At 42.3% G+C, this 19,388-nt stretch overlaps 1 protein-coding gene across 1 annotated transcript in view; it reads left to right on the forward strand.

The window, feature by feature from the left end:
* Positions 1-1,892: 1,892 nt before the first annotated feature.
* Positions 1,893-19,388, forward strand: part of PLPP3 (phospholipid phosphatase 3) — a 69,224-nt gene continuing 51,728 nt past the window's right edge. Inside the window, exon 1 of the mRNA XM_054037220.1 lies at positions 1,893-2,373. Within this exon, the coding sequence (XP_053893195.1) occupies positions 2,235-2,373 (139 nt within the window). The 5' untranslated portion in view covers positions 1,893-2,234. The remainder of the gene's footprint in view (positions 2,374-19,388) is intronic.

Consider the following 19,388-nt stretch of genomic DNA (forward strand, 5'->3'; position numbering starts at 1 on the left):
GATGCAGATTTACCATTATCTGCAATGCCACAGGAAATGTCTATGCATGGAGTTTCAGGCTCATTTGGGCTTTGTCTAAATAGGTTCACAGGGAATTTTGGAGGTGCTATCCTGAAGTCATTCACATACAATAATCCCTTGACCTTCATGTGAGTGTTTCTTAGAATTTTCAAACGTTGTTGTTGTTATGTTACTGTAAATACCACACTTGGATGCTTGACCTAGACATGTTTCTTCACTGGAAATTTACTACCCTCCTACCCAGAATATACATAAGCTTGTTATTGTAGGATTGCTCTTTTCAGAGTTGCTTCTTATTAACTAGAACAAGTCCAGTCCCCCACAGTGCACACTGGAGGCACGGGGATTGCACAGGATGTAAGTCAACACAGGGTTTGGTCCAGTGGGTGCTTTGCTTGTGCAAGGACTGAAGGGACCACTCCAGCATAAGGAAAAGGTTATGGGCAGGTGCCATCCTGAAGCATAAGAGCTCTGTATAAGCTCAAGAGCTTCTATCTCACATCAACAGAAACTGGTCCAATCAAAGATATCACTTCACCCTCCTTGTCTCTCTAGTATCCTGGGACTGACTGGCTGAAACGACACTGCTTATATGCAGGGCCGGTGCAACTCATTAGGCGATAGGGCGCTAACATTTGGGGGGTGGTGACGGCGGCGGCCGGATCTTCGGCCGCCCCGGTCGTCGGCGGTATTTCGGGGGCGGGACCTTCTGCTGCCTCTGTCGGGGGCAGTATTTCGGGGGCGGGACCTTCCACTGCCTAGGGCGGCAAAAAGGCTGGCGGCACTCCTGCTTATATGTCCTTAACAGTGTCCTTTTAATTCAATTTCAAGCATCTTCAGACCTTGGTCTCCCTGCCTTCAACTCAGGGTTGTTAAAATTACAACCCCGCCAGTCAGGATTCCAAGGTAGAATTTCCATTACTTCCTAGGCAATTTTTAATCAGATCAAAGGGGAGATCAACAGAGGTAATAATCCTGGATAAATAGTGTGCGTGCAGCCTTGTAACTCTGGCACTGTTCAAGCCAAAAATCCAAATGCTTTAGTTATTCTAGCTTCATTAACACAACATTCCTTTTGCAGCGGGGCAAAGCAGCCAACTTTGTGGAGGGATTATGCCACTGGATGAGGCAGCCAGGAGGGATGTCTGTGGTCAACCTATTCCCTACATACTGTGCAGTGGTTGTGTCCAGGGCCCCAAGAGCAGTTGCGACCCAAACCTGCTTCTGTATCCCTGTTTGTGGTCTGGCATAGCAGGGTGCTCGCAAAGAGGTTTCAAAATACTCCTTATACTGGGTCACAAGGCACAACAGAGCGCTCCCTCAGAGGGGGTTGATCTTAGCACACGTCACCTGTAGAGCCGATCAGAAGAAAAACCCAGTGGAGAGATTTAAAGAGGCAGTTGCCACCATGTACCCCACCCCCCAGTGTGGAAATCCTCCAGCCTGAAAACATTTTCTTTTCCTTTTACACTTGGACTGTGAACACTAGGGGCTCCCTTCTGCTTGGAGAGAAGCTTTTCCTGACTTTTTTTTTTTTTTTTTGCTTTTCTTCCCTCTGCAAAAAAAAAAAAAAAAAAAAAAATGTGGAGTTAATTATCATATGTATATGTCAGCCTCAGGAAGGGGGCTGTACTTGGATATCCCATCAGAGCCAGAGTGACTTCGGGTTTCTTTTCTTTGTGTGTGTGTGTGTGTATGTGTGTGTGTGTGTGTTGTTAAAGGGGTGGAAAGGACCTGGGGAAATAAAAGTACAGGCACCAGCCCCTGCCAGCAGCAGAAGCTGCAGCCCCCAAGCAAAAGCAGAGCTTTGTGTTAAACCGGCTGGGGAAGTTGCTTTGCAAGATCCCAACTTCCATTCATTGAGCCAGCATCCAAAGGGGGCTCCGGTGCCGCTACTATTACACCCCCCCAGGACTTGGTGATTTCCAAACTTGGCCAACTTTTTCTCGATCGCATTTTTCCCCCCTTTTATTTTTCTCTCCCCACAAGGACATTGAACGGTTTGAGACGAACACAAACGTACCTCTCGCCTCCCTCTGGCCCTCCCCTGCTTTCCCCCGCCGGGAAGAAGTTTATACAGCAGCCACACCACCGCCTAAACAAAGTCTGTCCACCAGCGACCGCCTCCTGCGAGCCCAGCCCGGGCAGCGCGCCCCTGCCGCTCCAGCGCCTGGATTGCCGCTTGGGGACCGGGTTTGCTTCCCCCCCAGATCATGCAGAACTACAAGTACGACAAAGCGATCGCTCCGGAGAGCAAGAACGGGGGCAGTCCTGCCCTGAACAACAACCCGGCCAAGAGCAGCAGCAAGAAAGGGCTGCTCGTCTGCCTGGATCTCCTCTGCCTTTTCATGGGTGAGCGTCGCCGACCCGCAACTTTCTTCTCTCTCTTGTGGTTCATGCACTTCTCTGCTCCCCTCCCCCGTCCCCTCTTGCGGCTCACTCTCTGCTGAAACTGAAAAGGAAGAGCTTGGGGTTTTGTTTTTGGGTTGTTTTTTTTGCCTTTTGCAAATCCATCTTACTTGCTGACTTCTCCCCCCACCCCTTGCATTTTCCAGTTTTGCTGCTGCTGGCGGTCTCTTTTGCAAGAGCTCTTTTTGTCCCCCCACTCTCTCTCTTTTTCTCCCGTGCAGTCAGCTGTATATTCCCAATCTGCCCGCCCTGCTTGAAAAATTATGCCAAAAAAAAAAGCACTGCAAAGATTTGCTAGAGTGGCAGTTTGCACTGGCTGTGTCCAAACCAAATCCCCCTCCCGAGGGGTTTGTTACAAAAGTAGGGACAAAGTTGCGAAGATGTTGCTAAAGGCCACTGGGGCAACGAACGTGGCTTGAGTTGACTTTCGAAAGCCTCCCCCCCGTGTGAAAGCCACAGCGATGTATTGAAAACACAAAGTAGTCCTGGTGTCAATCCAAATAAAATGGATGTCCCAGCAGTGAGCAGAGCTTCTGTCTGTCCTCAGTATGTAAACACAGCATCTCCCAAACTTGCTAGCTTTAGGAGCGGCCTGGGGAACAGGCATGGTTTTCATTTTATTTCTGTCTAAACAATAGTTTGAAAGGTGCCATCCCAGATTTAGTCGGTTGGGAACATGTAGTATGTGTCCTTCTGCAAAGTACAAGAACCGCAGGGGGGAGGGGGAAGCAGTGGTTACAGTTTGGGAGGTAATGTGTGATTTGTCCTACCAGGTTGGTGTCTTCAAGGTTTTAGGCTTTTTCAGACTACAGTGCCGGTATATCTCTGCAACTAAGCAAAAAAAGGGGAAATATAGTGGTCTTATGGGTGGACTTGGTACGATACAGGTCAGTGTAAGAGGTTGAAAAGAGTGAGATACAGTAGTTGATATGCCCCACTGCTGACAAACACTCATCTCCCACAGTAGCAATGGGTCTCATTAATCAAGAAACAGGCATGCCTCAAGTTTAGAAAACTCATTGAAAGAGATCTGGGGGGCGAGGCAAGATTAAGTCAGGAAACTGATGAAATCACAGTTTTTACTTGTAATAGGTTTAGCTACCAAGCCTTGTTTTGATATGATGAGAGGCGTTTCATAGAGAGATTACACTGATAAAGAAGCCAGGCCCTGCTTCCTCTTGAATCAGGCCAGGTTGTGGCATTAAAAGACCCCTAGCTGATGTAAGCTGGCACCAGTCCACTGACTGCATTGGAGGTTCACCAGTTTACACCAGATGAGGATCTGACCATGTGCTGAGTAATTTGTGTTGATACTGCCCAGTGCCATGACCTGAGGCATATATATAACGTGTTAAAAGCACTTTCACAATCATAATAGTACCTCCCCAGTGTAAATTAATGCAAGGACAAGACATAATAAGTCACTCTTGTGAAAACAAACTCGTCCCGTTCCCCTCAGGCGCTGTATAGTTTGTAAATGCTGACTGAGATGCTGTGTCAAGCTGCTGGGCTCAGAGACATTATTTCAGGAGGTGAAAGCCCTCTCTCATTACTCTATTATGTGTCATATGATGATTAACACTTAAACTCAAAGGATTCAGAACAAGCCTCTTAATCTCAGAAAGACTATGTCAAATGCTCATTTTCCCTTACTGGCTGTGTGGAAACAGATAAGAATGTGTTAACTTTTTGCAGCAACCCATCCCTGACTCATAAGGCAAACTCACGAATAGTATGGGCACGTGTGTTTTGGTGGCTGTGCGGGGTTGGCAAAGGTGATTTTTTTTTTCTTAAGCAAATAGAGACCAGATCCTATAGTGCTCCCAGTGAGAGTTTTGCTTCAGTGGAGTAGGATCAGGCCCCCTGCTTCTCTTCATACTCTCTTAGATGCAAATTATAATGCTGGGAAGTAGCAGCACTAACTTTTCTGACAGCTGTAATTGACAGGAAAAAGAACCAATGGGGTAGGCTTTTAGGTTGATTTTTCCAAGCAACAATTCCCTTCTCCCCACATAAGGGAAAAAAATGTGCATAGAAATGTATAAAATCCATGTGCCAAACATAGCATAGGGACTGGAGAAAACACTTGGGGTTTATTACAGCTTTTTTTTTTTTTTTTTTTTTGCCTCAAAATGATGTATCACAACACACTATGCTGGCAACAAAAGAAAAAGGATATGGCTCTAAACAGTATCCAGGGGGCACTGTGGTCTAGTGGATCAAATGTACGGCTAGAAATCCCAGACCTGGGTTCCAATCCTGTTTCCAGTGCAGACTTGTTGTGTATCCTTGGGGAATTCAACTTTCTGTGCTTCAGTTATCCCATCTGAATAACTACACTTACTCACCTTTTGTAGGTTTCAAAGACAGCTACAGATGGAGATGGGTGCTATGTAACAAACAATTAAGCACATCATAACAAATGACTAAGCACATTTCATAAAATTTAGAAACAGCTGAGAAGGAAAGGATGGGCATTGTAGGTTACGTTTGGTTGTTGGGATACATCATTTGCTCTAGTCCAGTCGTCCCCTTCCCCTTCAAAGTACAGACATCTCATTATATGTATTTATAGAATAAAAAATAACTATTTCCTTGAAGTATTGTGTGTGCACCGAAGAAAGTGATTTAAGACATCTTGTAGTAACATATCTAGAAATCTGTTGATTTGCTTTGCTAGAGAAACTCTGCTTTTGCATTTAAAGAAAAGTATAGCATTGTCAACAGTTTCTTTCAAAATACCTTGCATGCTGAAACATCTAGCATTTGAAGATAGTTATGTATAAGGTTGACTATTTAATTGACGCATGCAGGAAAAGTCGACTGGCTTCCAACAAATAAATTAATAACAGAAGCATGTGAGTTTAATATTCTAGACACCACAGTCTTTAAAACAATTGTTTCTGCTTAGAGCACATTTTTCTGAAGACTGTCAGTTTGATTTAATTTTTACGTAGTTTATTGATCATCTGGTCTCTATTACTAGGCACTAATATATTAAGAAGAGAGACATGGTTTTCTCTTTATATTCCCACAGGAATACAGACTAGTGCAGAAAGCTTAATCTTCTTGTATCTGGAAAAAATAAAATATTTGATATGCTCTATATAAAACTGATATAAGTAGAAAGATATAAACTAGCTTGACTTACCTCATTCTTCTAAACAGAAGGTTAAATTCTTGGTGAAATGATTCCTACAGGTCAAATCCTCCAACCCTTTACTCACATGAGTTCTGTTGACTCGAACAGCACTCCTTGCATGAGCAAGTACTACTTGAATGAGTAAAGTTTTGCAGGCTGGAGTCCTAAACCCTACAGGAATTATCTGACATATGTTACCAAAGCACCAATTTACAACTGATGTTAGTGGATAATGTATGCAGTGTAACTACCCCTTTATGTCTTTTTGATGCCGATTATTTCAGGTGGGAGCAGAAAGGGAATGGTGAATATTCTAGTATATCTAAGTAACATTTGGAAGTGAGAGCATAATTTGAACAGCTGAAGGAAGGAGTCTGAGTCTCGCTTAATCATGTGCAGATGCAGAGAGCTGGTAAAACGTAGTAAGACAATTATATAACCTGTAACCATGATGCACGTGTGTGGAAGGTCTTTACAAATATACTCAAATTAATAATGATTTCAGTATTGTTGGGGGATTATTCTGTGACCCAACTACCATGTGCGAATACACTAACAAAGATCAGAAGTTATTAATTTCAAGGGAAGGAACTTTTCTGCTGACCAGCTGGCAGAAGAAGAGTCATTAGCTTCTTAATATAATCTCATCCAGGGACGAGAATTCAGTAAAATTTTGCAGTGTTCATGAGCTCTTGATTCCCATCTAATCTTCATTTTATACCTTTGAGCTCTTTAGAAAAAGGCCTGGTTTACTTCAGTGTGTCTCGTGTTCATTTGGTTTGTGATGCAAAGAAGGTATTTCAGTGAAAGGAAATGTAATCTATTGGCAAAGATGGGACAAATGTAAGAAGAGGAATATCCAGTTGTTTAGTAAAATGAAGAGTAGTGACTCCTGTTCAGAACTATAATGAAAAAAGTGATCTATTTTATGGTGGTGGGAGGCAGTAGTAAAGACACTAAGCCAGATTCTCAGCTGGTGCAAACTGTTGACTCAATGGACCTGTGCTGATTTATACCAGCTGAGAACCTGGCCCATAACATACAGAGTGACAAGGAGACAAGTCCTTAGGCTCTTCTGATTTGGAGGTAAATCATAAAATTAGTAAAACTTTCCTTCATTTGCAATATTCTGTGATGCCATATTTACTTCTACCAGTGTGAATAAATATTGGGGGAGGGGAGAGAATATAAAATATTCTTGAAATTTCCATTAAAAACATGCTTTCTCCACTATTAACTTTCCAGGAGTTAGTTCTGTATAGACTCCCTTGTTTAAATACACAATCAACCTCCTTCTGAGAGCAAATTACCAATGAGAAGGAGATTACCTATATTTTTTTGTTTTTGTTTTGCCTAGATGTGAAACATCTGAGACAGCCAGATGGAAATAAGTACAGTAGCCTGTATCAGGTGCTTCCTTTAACTTTAATCTAAGTGTGAATAGTTATGGGAACCTAACCCACCTTTCCACTCATCACTAAATAAAATGTTTATCTTGATGTGGGGAGAACGGTAAACACTTAAAAGAAGGAGTCACGTCTTTATGACAGAGGGATCCCTGGGAATAAACTAATTGAAAAGCTGGCAGGAAAGGGTTCATTTTACTGGCTGTCAATTAATTACAGGTTGAATGGACACCTGGATGAAGATCTTTTGAAACAGACCAGGTCACGTGCCTTGCTTGTTTACACATTTACCTTTCCTTCCTTGTTATCAGAATTCTAAAACTTTCTAAGCATGGGACTCTGAGTGAAATATATTTGAGTCGATTAAAACTTATACAGACAACACCTCCATTGGCATTCAGTAACTCAGACAGAGGTTAGGGGTCTATTACAGGAGTAGGTGAGTGAGGTTCTGTGGCCTGCCATGTGCAGGAAGCCAGACTAGCTGATCATGATGGTCCCTTCTGATCTTAAAGTCTATGAGTAACGTGGATGATTTTAACCTTTATTTTTGGCATTGAGCAATGTCCACAGATTTTATGTCAGAGTTTTATTCATTAACAGAAATAAGCACCTTACTTAGCTGGACTTTAAATTAGGTCATCTGAAAAAAACAAAACCCCTCTCTGTCTCCTTCCTCATCACTCTGTTTAGAGAATAAGAGGATACTCCTTGAAATAGTTAGGACAGCAAGCGAGCCAGTCAAGAGTCCCTAGTCATCCATCCTCTTGGTTGGTTGTTGTGTTTCACCAGAAAACGATATGCCCACAGGTCTGGTTAGAGTTCTGCCAGGAAGGAATTAAATCTCTACAGTGATCTAGCTACACAGTTAAATAGGAGCAAGTACTGCTTCACATTCAAAGAGCGAAGTGTAGGACAAGCATGCAGCTCACTGGAAAGGTTTATAGCAGGGGAGGGAGAGGCCCCTGCTCTTGATAGGAGTGTCTAGCTCCACCTGTATATTAAGCTCTGCCCAATCATATCTTCCTTTATCTTTGCCGACAGTCTTTGACATTTCTCCCCCATGCACAGAGCAGCGTTTGGCAGCAGTAATGCATAGCAAAAGGAAAGAGTGTCTGCTACCTGAAGCCCAGACACAGAAGCCAGCCAGAAATTCTGTGTAGGCAAACTGCCATTAGTTATGGCAGGAAGGATTACAGTATAACATAGTACCCTGGAGGGCTGTAGACTAGAGGATGTGCACTCAGGATAGGGTGCAAAAGCAACCAACACGCACACAGCCGTCCCTAGAGAGCAAACACAGTATATTCTCCACCTCATGTTAATATCCATGATGACTCTCAGAGTGGAGGCCTCACTGCAGCAGTACCACTGACAGTAGCATGTCAGTACGACTGAGCGGCAGTGTTTTCCTGGAGAGCGGGACGCATAGATTGAGGCAAACTAGTGCAGGAGGATCCATGTCCAGCTATTATACCGACTGAATTGATCCTTCATGAGGGAATGCCCTTCGCCAGGTCAGCTTGTAGATAGCCTGTTACTCCATCTATAGACTTGTGGACAAACTGGACCAACAGTTGCCTGGTGCATTGGTTGCGTGCAGGTGGTTGAGTAATGGGCCAGACAGACCTGCCTTTCCACTTTGCTTTCTGCACAGCAAAGGCCCCTTCCCCTATATCCTATAGTTGGGCTGCGTTGGAAGATACTTAGACCATTGATGAATGCAGGGTGCTCTGCACAAAACAGCCGTTTTTGCTTGGCAGGGGACCTACGTCAGGAAAGCTCTAGCCACCTGAACTTTGTCAACCGGCTCTCAGTCAAGCATCATTTCTATGAAAGCAGGGAGAACTCTGCCAGCTAGGATGATAGGGCAGATTTGGATCTTCAGGAACTTTTCTATAGCTCACACAGGTGCAGTGACTTTCCAGAAGTCCTAGTGGTGCCACATGACAGACAGATTTCATTTAGCCTACGTGGTTGTTGGAATCCTGGAAGTCAAATGATAGACTCTCTTGAGTTTTGAGGCTTATGTAGATTGGTTTTTACACTGGACAGCTGTAAGCCACTGTTTTCTTTTATACTCAACTCACTACACTTCTCATTCCTCTGTCTGAACGTAGCTTCAGTTTTCTCCTTTACTGTCATCAGTCCAGGGCAATCATTACAGCAGACAATTGCTGAACCTGGGAAATCTGGAAGCAACTGAGTGGCAGCCCACTGAGCATTTAAAAATCTCTTCACTTTCCTCAAAGGACTCCATGTCTCTCTTTTATATATACATAGAGATTTAGTCCTGGCTTGATCCTAACCGCACTTTAAAAAATAAACCTAAATATTATATTAGCAAAAATTTCAAATGCATAAGTGAGCAGAGGATGTAGTCTAGCAATTTGGGAACTAGTAATCTAGTAACTTTCTCTATGGGGAAAAATGTGTGTACAAAATTGTGTCACCTTCCTGCTTCTCAGGAACCAAAATCCACCTGGGACCTGATCAAGGTCCTGTACAAATCAATGGGAGCAGTATTTAGATCTGATTTAATTTTAAGGACAGGGGCTAGTTAAAGATGAGGGGTGTTGCAAAACTAAGACATGTTGGACTAAGCAGCATTAATGATGATGTTTGGAAAGAAGATTCTGAGTGTGCAGTGTCTCTTTTAGCTTTAGAGGGCATCTCTCGATTCACTCCTAAAAAAAACAGTGGTGACCAAACCGTTTTGTTACTTTATTCAAGAGATAAATCTATCCGAAAACACTAAGCAACAAAGACTTCACAGCTTACTGGCATTATCTTCCCCTCTAAGATAGCTACGAGGTTGCTCATTAGAAGAATTAGTCCATACCACACAATATAAGTCACTTGGAGGGTGAGTGTTTACCTCACTGTTAGAACTGCAGCATCAGGCATAGTTGTGAACTTTTTCTGACACTGAACATTTTAATATCTGTTGGATCCGTTATAGTGACTCACCTTGATACATTTTCATGGGGCTTTCTCTGCCCACTCTTCATTAGGAGAAAAGTTAAACACAAGCTGAACAGATCTGGCTTTGTGGAGATACCATGAGGCCCAAGACCCTTGCACATAAGCATTACCTAGGAACTGGCAGGGGCATCTTGCGGATGTTGGAACTGTTGTAAGAAAAAGACTTCCTGAAGTGATATCTTGACATTGGACTACATTCATTTGGCTAGTTACTTTCAACCTTGTTTTTGGAACAGTGGTTCCTTTTGTATTTGGTGGGTTTCTAGTTGGGTCAGAAATTAGCATCCATGTGGCGATGGACTACTGAAAATAAATTAATCAGTGATAGGTTAATGTGTGGGGAAATCTTTGAAATGGTTTCTTTTATAAATTCTCGCGGGCTTTAGAAGTATGTACAGTGAGCAGGCTATTACTGGCAGTTATGTTGTAGAAGTTAGTTATCAATTAACTGAGTCATTTACCTCCTGGGCCAGCTGGCTTACAACTGTTGAGCTCTACTCCTATCAATGGAGCTTCACTGATCACTCTGGGTCAAAGGAAATGTAACCACTTAATTGTAATACGAAATATGCTCAGATTCCTATTTACCTGTTGTGGCAGCACATAATATACATATTACATTTATGCCAGAAGAGCTCTTGTAATCGCCTGTGTTTACAGAGGGCACAGACGTTAATGTAAAGCATCAAGAGTAAACTGATTAATTTGGGACTTTTAAAATCTCATTTGATCACACGTGACTCTTTAGGCAATTCGGATTTGATTTGGGTTGCCTGGATATATGCCATTGTCTTAGTGTATGCCAGCCTCACTGTATAGCTGATCATTTCATTTGTTTGAATTGTTTATAATGAAAATGACCGAGGCAGGTTTCAGTGTGAAGGTTGCTGAGAAGTATGGCAGAAGCTTGCTGTCAGGTCGTTGCAGTAAGATGTTATCCAAAACACTGCAGGCATGCTGTTCATAATCTTGGTGTCCCATTTGGTGCCTGCAAGCTAGGTAGTTAGACATCTACATGCCCTCATCTGTGCCTGAAATGAATTGTGTCTGATTATTTGTGGCTGCAAAAAGGAAAGTTGAGTTAAGATTCCTTTAAAAATTGGGCACTATGGTGTTGCACATAGCAAGCTCAATCCTCCATACTTACTCACAAGATACACCTGTTGATGCCAGTGGAGTGAAAACCAACAGCCTTCCCACCCTTTGGGTAGATTATCTTTATGTAAGTACAATATAATTCCAGTTACCTGAATTCCCTGTAATCCTACTTATCCAGATCCACAGTGTGTCCCCCAGGTAGCCCTACATTAGTTAATAGCACTTCCATTTATCCGAACATCCGGTTTTCTGAAAGTTTTGGATGTCCCCCAGGCATTTGGATAATCGAGCGTGTACTGTACATCCATAGCTGAGGACTGTGTTTTCAGTGCAAAGTGAGCATGCTGTGCAACTGTCATTAGGGTTAAGTAAATCTTGTGTACATAAATAAATAGCTGCATGGTCTAATGATAAGAGTAGGGGAAAGGCGGGGAACAGGGAATCTGCCATCCCCAAATAAAGTTTTCTCCCTTCACACAGAGGGGTATTAGTGCAACGTTGCCAAATGTCATGATTTTATTGTATGTCTGATGACTTTTCTTGAAGCTCCACTTCCTGCATTTATGTTACTGTGGGAGAATCTCGGCTTTTGTTTTCTAAACAAAGTAGATTTCTAGCCCTTGTGGTTGTGGGGTGATGCTTGAAAACATGACACAGGTGAAGGCTAAAGACTCAGAAAACAGATGGTAAATTAAGAGAGTCAGTGAGGGGCTCATTGAATACTTTGTCTCACCCATTCGGAAGCTGCAGTAAGCCATATCTTTCCTCTCTTCCTTCTGCACCTGAAACCTGCCTGCTCGCAGATTTTGGGCCTGATCCTATAAGTGCCCCAGGAATGGAATGGCCATTGAAGTCAGTGGGAATCCCATTTGTGGGGCATCTTCACAGCTTGGACACAGGTAATACAAATAATAATAAATAATAATGATGATAGCTTTTTCCGATAAGAGCTCTAACCTATCAGGAAGACTCATTTCTATCACTTTTAAACATGCTTTATATTTCTTTAATTCCATTCTCTTTTTATCTGCTGTCTCTCTTGTACCTTCCAGCATGCTAGAGTGCTTAAGTGTCATTTTTCACATTTCATTGTATGTGATGCCCTAATTACAGCTGTGCGGTTTAATCAATAGAAGGAGCTTCTGAACTCCTGTGACGTTTCCTTCACGATGAATAGGCAGACAGATGCTGAAAAGAAGAATTGAAGCATCTTTAAATAGCTTTTGATGGAAGGGTCAGACTTGCAGTAAGAGTAAGATCGTTCCCAAAGGAGTATATTTTAAAAGTATGGAAATTGCGTTCATCCCAAAGAAATGAGGTGTATCAGAGATTTCCACAACCTCCAACTCTGTTAAATTTTGTCCTTTATTTCACTGACAGCAATGTCTTATTCTTTATTTTGTTGGATATTTTGGATGTTCGTTCTGACCAAACTAGCGGGAGAGAGGGCAATTATTTGACTCCCCAAGTCAATATTAACTATTAAACAACATTGTTTTGGCATATTTAATGTATTGAACTCCAGGTCCTGTGACGAGTTTGGTTCTCAAGAGGGTTATAATATGTATGCCTTTTGTATTTGTATCACTGTGTTAAAATTGATCTAAATAACGTGTGTGAGAGAGAAAGTGGTTCATAAATTAGGAAGGAAACTTCCCCAGTGGTGAAAGAACAAACGCATGTGTTTAGTCTCAGATAAAATTAACAGCTCAAATAACTGAGGATCCAATTCTACAGTCTTCACTCTGGCTAAGCTCTCATTGATTTCAGCCATGCAAAGTGCATCTTGACTGCAGAGTAACATGGGCTGTTACTCAGGTGTTGTCCCTAACCCCCCTCCTGCCCATGCACAAAATCTTCTCACCTGGGTTTAGTGGCGTGTTCAGCCTGAGATGGCGGGGCTGTCTGAGGCTGTAAAGCCCAAGTGAGGCTGTCACGCAGGCTGGTAAATCTAAACCACCTGTTTGCAGTGAAGATGCAGGCTAACTCCTTTGAGTGCTGATAGTCCTCTCATGCCTTCCCACAATTCACTGGGAAAGAATCATAGAGTGGCTCAGTTTACTGTAGCACAGAGAACCATGGGATCTGTCCGTAGAAGCCCTAGCAACACACACAAAAGGGAGTGCATCCAGTCCTGAGGGCACAATAACTCGAGTTGGACTTTGCACTGTGGCTAGTCACACCAGTGCTAGGCTAACCTGAGTGCTGATCATCCAAGTTAACTCTGCAGTGAAGACTTGCCTTTACTCAGGCCATGATCCGGCAAACACCAATTAATGCCTATGGGTAAACATGAGTAGGTCCACTGAAATGTAATGGAACTGTGCTTACGGTTAAATGCATATATAAGTGTTTGCAGGGACAGGGCAGTAAAGACTGCAGGATCAGGAGTCACTTTTGTTTTATTAGTAACACCAGCCGAAAAGAAGGCCTGTTCTTCCTTTCACTAGATCAAACAGGAAGACTGAGATTCGCTGGTTAGCAGCTGTGGGCGTTCCTCTCTTTCATGCAGTAAATGACAGGTTTTCTGACAGCTTGCTCCTTCGAAGGGTGGTAGTTATTGATGCTTGCCACCACAAAAAGGAAGTGACAGAATGGTATCATACCTATATGTAACTAACCACAAAATGGTTTTATTGTAAACCAGTCAAAGTTACAGCTGTTTTGGAAAGTTTTTACAGCATTGCCCTAGGGTCTGATCATGCTTGCGCTGAAGCTGGGATCATAGAATGCATATGAATTCCATCTCCACTGTTTTCAGAGTTTAGACATAATTGCTTGACTTGCAATGTATTTGCCCAAACATTTAATTATAAAGAGAGGAAAAAAAAAAAAGACAGGGAATGTGGTGGAAGCATTTTCTTCTTCTCCAGTCTTTCTGATATTTGCAAAGTAATTACAACTTGACATTTTGGATGTTATGCCACTTTCCTTAAACCCTCTTGCAGGGGTTAGGTCATGCTGTACGGAAGCAATACAGAAGATGGCTCCAGTTATCTTTCCCACTGATGTTTACAGGAAAGTCTTCACTATAGTCATTGTACAAGTGCAGTGTCCATAGCAACTGTCCAAGAACCTCAAACACTTCTTAGCAGCAGAGATTCAAACGCCATGGCTTTTCATAAAGCCCTTGCAAAAAGATATTGCCCTGCTCCTTGTTTTTAAACTGATATTTTCATAAGAGAAACACTAGTTAAAAATATCTCATTACGACATCGTCTTTACTGATCCCCTGTTGAGTTCCTTTTAGTGGATCTCCCTGTGCATTTGTTTTCTAAATGATGTTCTGCAGCTAGTCTAATAATTTGGAGCAGATTCTCAGCTACTGTAAATCAGTGTTGCTCCGTGGAAGTCAATAGGAATGGGACAGTTGACACCAGTTGAGGGTCGTGCACTTTGTGTTAAACAAGAAGTTGATCCTGTGATGACTTAAACCATCAGGGCTTTTTTTCCTCCTCGTGATGCATTATTTATTATTATTCTTGTATCACAGAAGCACATAGAGTCTGCAATTAAAATCAGAGCCCAATTGGACGAGGTGCTGTCCAGAGGCATAGTAAGAGACAGCCCCTTTCCCAAGGAGTTTACAGTCTAAATAGATAAGACAGACCAAGGATGGGGGAAAAAGGAAGGATTTTTATCCTGTTTTCAGGTGGGAAACTGAGGCACAGAGAGATTTGGGGCCACATTTTTTAAAGGTATTTAGATACCTAAAGATACAGAGAGGCACCTAGTAGGGTTTTCAAAAGTGCCTAGGCACCTAACTCACATGGGAACTAGGTGCTTAGTGCTTTTGAAAATCCGACTGAGTGCCTAATACTTTGCCCAAAGTCACACAGGAAGTCTTGTGGCAGCAGAGGGAATTAAAGCCAGATTTCCCGAGTCCCAGTTCATTGCCTTAAACTTCATCTCAAAGGAGGAATGCATATAACGCCTGTTAATATTAACAGGAGTTCTGAGCATCTATCAGTAAGATAGACTGCTAAGACTATGAAAATTAATGTTTGATTAACTGAACCTATTAATGTTTACAAGTGACCACAGTTTCATGTGTACTTCTCAAATACGGGGAAATGGGTGTCGTGCCATCTGGCTACCTTTTGCATTTGGAACTGGCTTGTCCAAACCCGGAACAGAAGAGTTGTGGTGTACCTTGATAAAAATATACATGAGACATCTGTTAAACAATGACACATAGTACAAATGGTTAATCCTAAAGATAAACGATTTACCAAAGTTTTATCCTACTTGGAATTGTCAGGCTAGCAAAAATCTTCCCGATTTGACTAGTCACAAAAGGCTATGGTTTTATTTTAGGGCCTAATCCTTACTTATATGAGTGTTTGCCGGATCAGTCCCTATATTCCATTCAAATATGTTAAGTCGGATAATAAAGTGGGTTTTTCTTGGTCAAGAAATCTTTGTCGCTTTCATATCCCCACAGAAGGAGTGCAGCTTTAGCACGCAGCTGTCATTCTGGTGCAGTTTCCACAAAGCAGTTAAAAACCAAGGTAACAGCAACATTTTGAGTGAAGGGGCATGAAATGTGGAATAGGTTCAGTGTATTTCTGTGCCATTGTTGGAGTCCTATTCAATCTGAAGCTGAATAGTAGAGTGATTAGCATGTGGGCAAGTTTCTAAAGCATTGGCCTCTACGTTTTTTTCTTAAATGACAAGTTTTGTGGCATTTATTTTTCTGACTGAGTTGGCATGAATCTTTGACAAATACAAACCCATGAAAAGTCAGATGGGGTTTTGGAGAAGGCCCATTTTGATAAAATCTGCACATTCAAGGTTACAAAGAAGCTTTCTAAAGACTGGGCTCTAAGCGCTGTTACAGAATGTGTTCTGGACACAAAGTTTTTTTTAATGAGTAGATGGCTACAAATAGGATATGATATTGTCCACCAGAGGCCCCAGTGGCGTCCCCTGCATGGGTATAATTATGCCTTTAGAGACCCTGATAATGCTTCCGTTGAAGTCACTTGCAAAACTGCTGATTCTCTATCATTGGCAGGGCAAAAAAATGTGAGGTTGATAGGAGTCAAATGCACTTGAGAGCAAACTGAGTCTGATTTCAGACAGGCTTATAAGTTCTTTGGTTTCAGTTACTCTCATTTGACAGTTATGTGAAATCTTCAGATCAAGACAGGATACCTTACTGGACAATATGCTTTAGTCAAATACAAGCTATTAGCTCAATATAGGGGTATCTGGATGAAATTCTGTTGCCTGTGTGTTATACAGGGGGTCAGACTTGAGGGTGTAAGTCTATGAATGAAATCAGAGTCAAACCACTCATATCAGTGGAACTGCGCCAGTCCCTGATAAGGGCCAGTTCTCAGTCAAGTGGTTTGAAAGTGTTCCCATTATAGCCCATTGTTTTAAGGGAGTTATAACATGCCTTTGAAACTCTGCTGGGCTGAAGGGTAAACGACATATAATCAGGGGAATTTTTCCCCTGCAGTGTATATTGTAAAATAGTTTAGTGGGTTGAATTTACAGTAGAGTACAATAAATGAAAAGCAAAAATTAACCTGTTTTGAATATTTTTGAATATTGACTCTGTTACTGTCATTGAAAAGCATTTCAGACCCCATTATTCCATACTGTGCACTGTGGCCTCTGATTGCCATCAAAAAATTATGTTTAGACTAACCTATGAATTTCGATTAAAGACATGAGCTAAATCCATAAAGGCCAGGGATTTTCTAAGTAAGGGTTTGGAACCCAGTCCTGTTCCCATTGCAGTCAATGGTAAGAATCCCACTGAATAGGGTGTGACGGGTTGGATCACAGAAACCCCCTTGGGAGCTGCCACGCGATGTGCAAAGACTACCCCTGCTTCTGTTTTCCCTGCCAGCTCAGGACTCCAGCACCCTGTCTTGCTGAGCCAGACACTCCCGTCTGGCTCCAGACACAGACCCAGGGTCTGAATCACTTGTCCCAAAGCTGCAAGTTTACCTGAAAACAGCTTACAGAAGTGTGCTTGTCTTTAGCACTCAGATGCCCAACTCCCAATGGGGTCTAAACCCAGATAAATCCGTTTTACCCTGCATAAAGCTTATGCAGGGCAAACTCATAAATTGTTCGCCCTCTATAACACTGATAGAGAGATATGCACAGCTGTTTGCTCTCTCAGGTATTAATACATACTCTGAGTAAATTACTAAATAAAAAGTGATTTTATTAAATACAGACAGTAGGATTTAAGTAGTCCCAAGTAGTAACAGACAGAACAAAGTAAGTCACCAAGCAAAATAAAATAAAATGCACAAATCTCTGCCTAATCAAACTGAATACAGATAATCTCACCCTCAGAGATGCTTTAGTAAGTTTTTTCTCAGACTGGACACCTTCCAGGCCTGGGCACAATTCTTTCCCCTGGTACAGCTCTTGTTGCAGCTCAGGTGATAGCTAGGGGATTCTTCATGTTGGCTCCTTCCCCCCCCTTGTTCTCTTCCACCCCTTTATAAATCTTTTGCATAAGGCGGGAATCCTTTGTCCCTCTGGGTTTCCACCCCCCCTCACTGGAAAACACCAGGTTAAAGATGGATTCCAGTTCAGGTGCCATGATCACATGTCACTGCAGACACATATACAGGAAGACTCACAGGTAAATACAGCCATCTGCAGACAATGGGAGTCATCAAGATTCCAAACCATCCTTAATGGCCCACACTTTACATAATTACAATAGGCCCTCAGAGTTATATTTCATATTTCTAGTTTTAGATACAAGAGTGGTACATTTATACAAATAGCATGATTACACTCAGTAGATTATAAACTTTGTAATGATACCTAACAAGAGACCTTTTGCCTGAAGCATATTCCAGTTACATTATATTCACTTATCATATTTTTATAAAACCATATAGACTGCACAACGTCACATAGGGTACTCTGGTTCTGCCCTGCCTTTTAGAGTCATTTAACCTGTGCAATTGGGTGCAGTCAGGGCATAAAATGCCAGCAGACCAGAACGGTAGCATTTCTGCTCTCATTCTGCTCAGAGATAAATGCTTTCACAAGGGGCGAGGCAGGAGAAATCAGGCTCTCAGTTCCTTATCTCACTTTGGTCTGCTCAGGTGGGCTTTATCCAAAGCCTACTGAAGTCAAGAGAAAGAACCCTCCCAAGGGTTCTGTTGTAGGGATGTTGCAAAATCTAGGTGCTATGTAGCGAGTCACAACCTTCATTCATGCTGTGATGTTCAGGTTAGACACTTAAAGGCATTTGTGTGATGTAACAGTAAGTGGGATTCTAAACTGCATCACTGGTACTAGTAGAAAGAGGCTGGGTTCAGAAGTCAGCACAGGACAGAAACGAAGATATATTGGGGTGTTTTTTTTAGGTAGATCAGATTTAAACATTTGGGTCTGAAACATTGAGCTCAGCATCATATTAACTCAAAGCCTCACAAGTATATTAAGCTGCAGTGTTATTATTGATTTGTATTCTAGTAGTGCTGGAGGCCCCGACCGAGACAGGGCCCCCCTCATGCTACTTGCTATACAAACACATAGCAAGAGACCAGTCCCTGCCCCAAAGACACAACTGAGAAAAGCTGGCTTATTATCCTCATTTTTTCAGATGGGGCATAGTGAGTTTTAGTGATTTCCCTCAGGTGGTACAGGAAGTCTGTGACCGATCTGGGAATTGAACCTAAAACCTCCCTAGTCCCAGTCCCCTGAGTCCGCGCTTCCTCTCGTGAAATGTGGTGCCCGTGATTGTGCTTTCAGATGAGGAAGGTACACTTTTTTCTTCTTTTCCCTTTAAAATATTCCAGCTTCGGAGGACAAACTGCATTTCAAGTTTTCTGGTGTGTCTTACCCTATATCATTTAAGGTTGATTAAAGCTATCATTTAAACTGGGGGAGAGGTGAGGGAAGGAATTTAGCTCTTCTGGTAGCAATTAATGATTAAAGAGTTGTTGGAAGTAATTTTGTAATACTTTCTTTTTTCTCTCTTTTAACTTGAAACGAGTTCCTTAGCAATGTACGTGCCCCAGCACTGAGGTTTTGAAAGCTATTACGGGACCGCAAACCTGTTGGCGGATCTTTCTGCTGCCAAGGCATCTAGTATTAAAAAAAAGCATTGGGGGTTCAATCTGAGGATTTATGCTGATTTGGAAAGAGAATACAAACAAAGAGGCTTTTCAGTGGCGAGACTGAGGCTTGGCTTCTAAACTAGAGCAGTTTAGGGTTGGTGAAGCATCTGCAGGACTAGAACGATGTGAGGTGGATGCTGGAAAGTATAAGACTTCTCAACACAGCATGGTTTTGTTTTCCAGGTGAGGGAATAAGCTGTAGATGCTTGTCTCTTT

This window comes from Malaclemys terrapin, chromosome 8, assembly GCF_027887155.1.
Source record: "Malaclemys terrapin pileata isolate rMalTer1 chromosome 8, rMalTer1.hap1, whole genome shotgun sequence".
NCBI lineage: Eukaryota > Metazoa > Chordata > Testudines > Emydidae > Malaclemys > Malaclemys terrapin.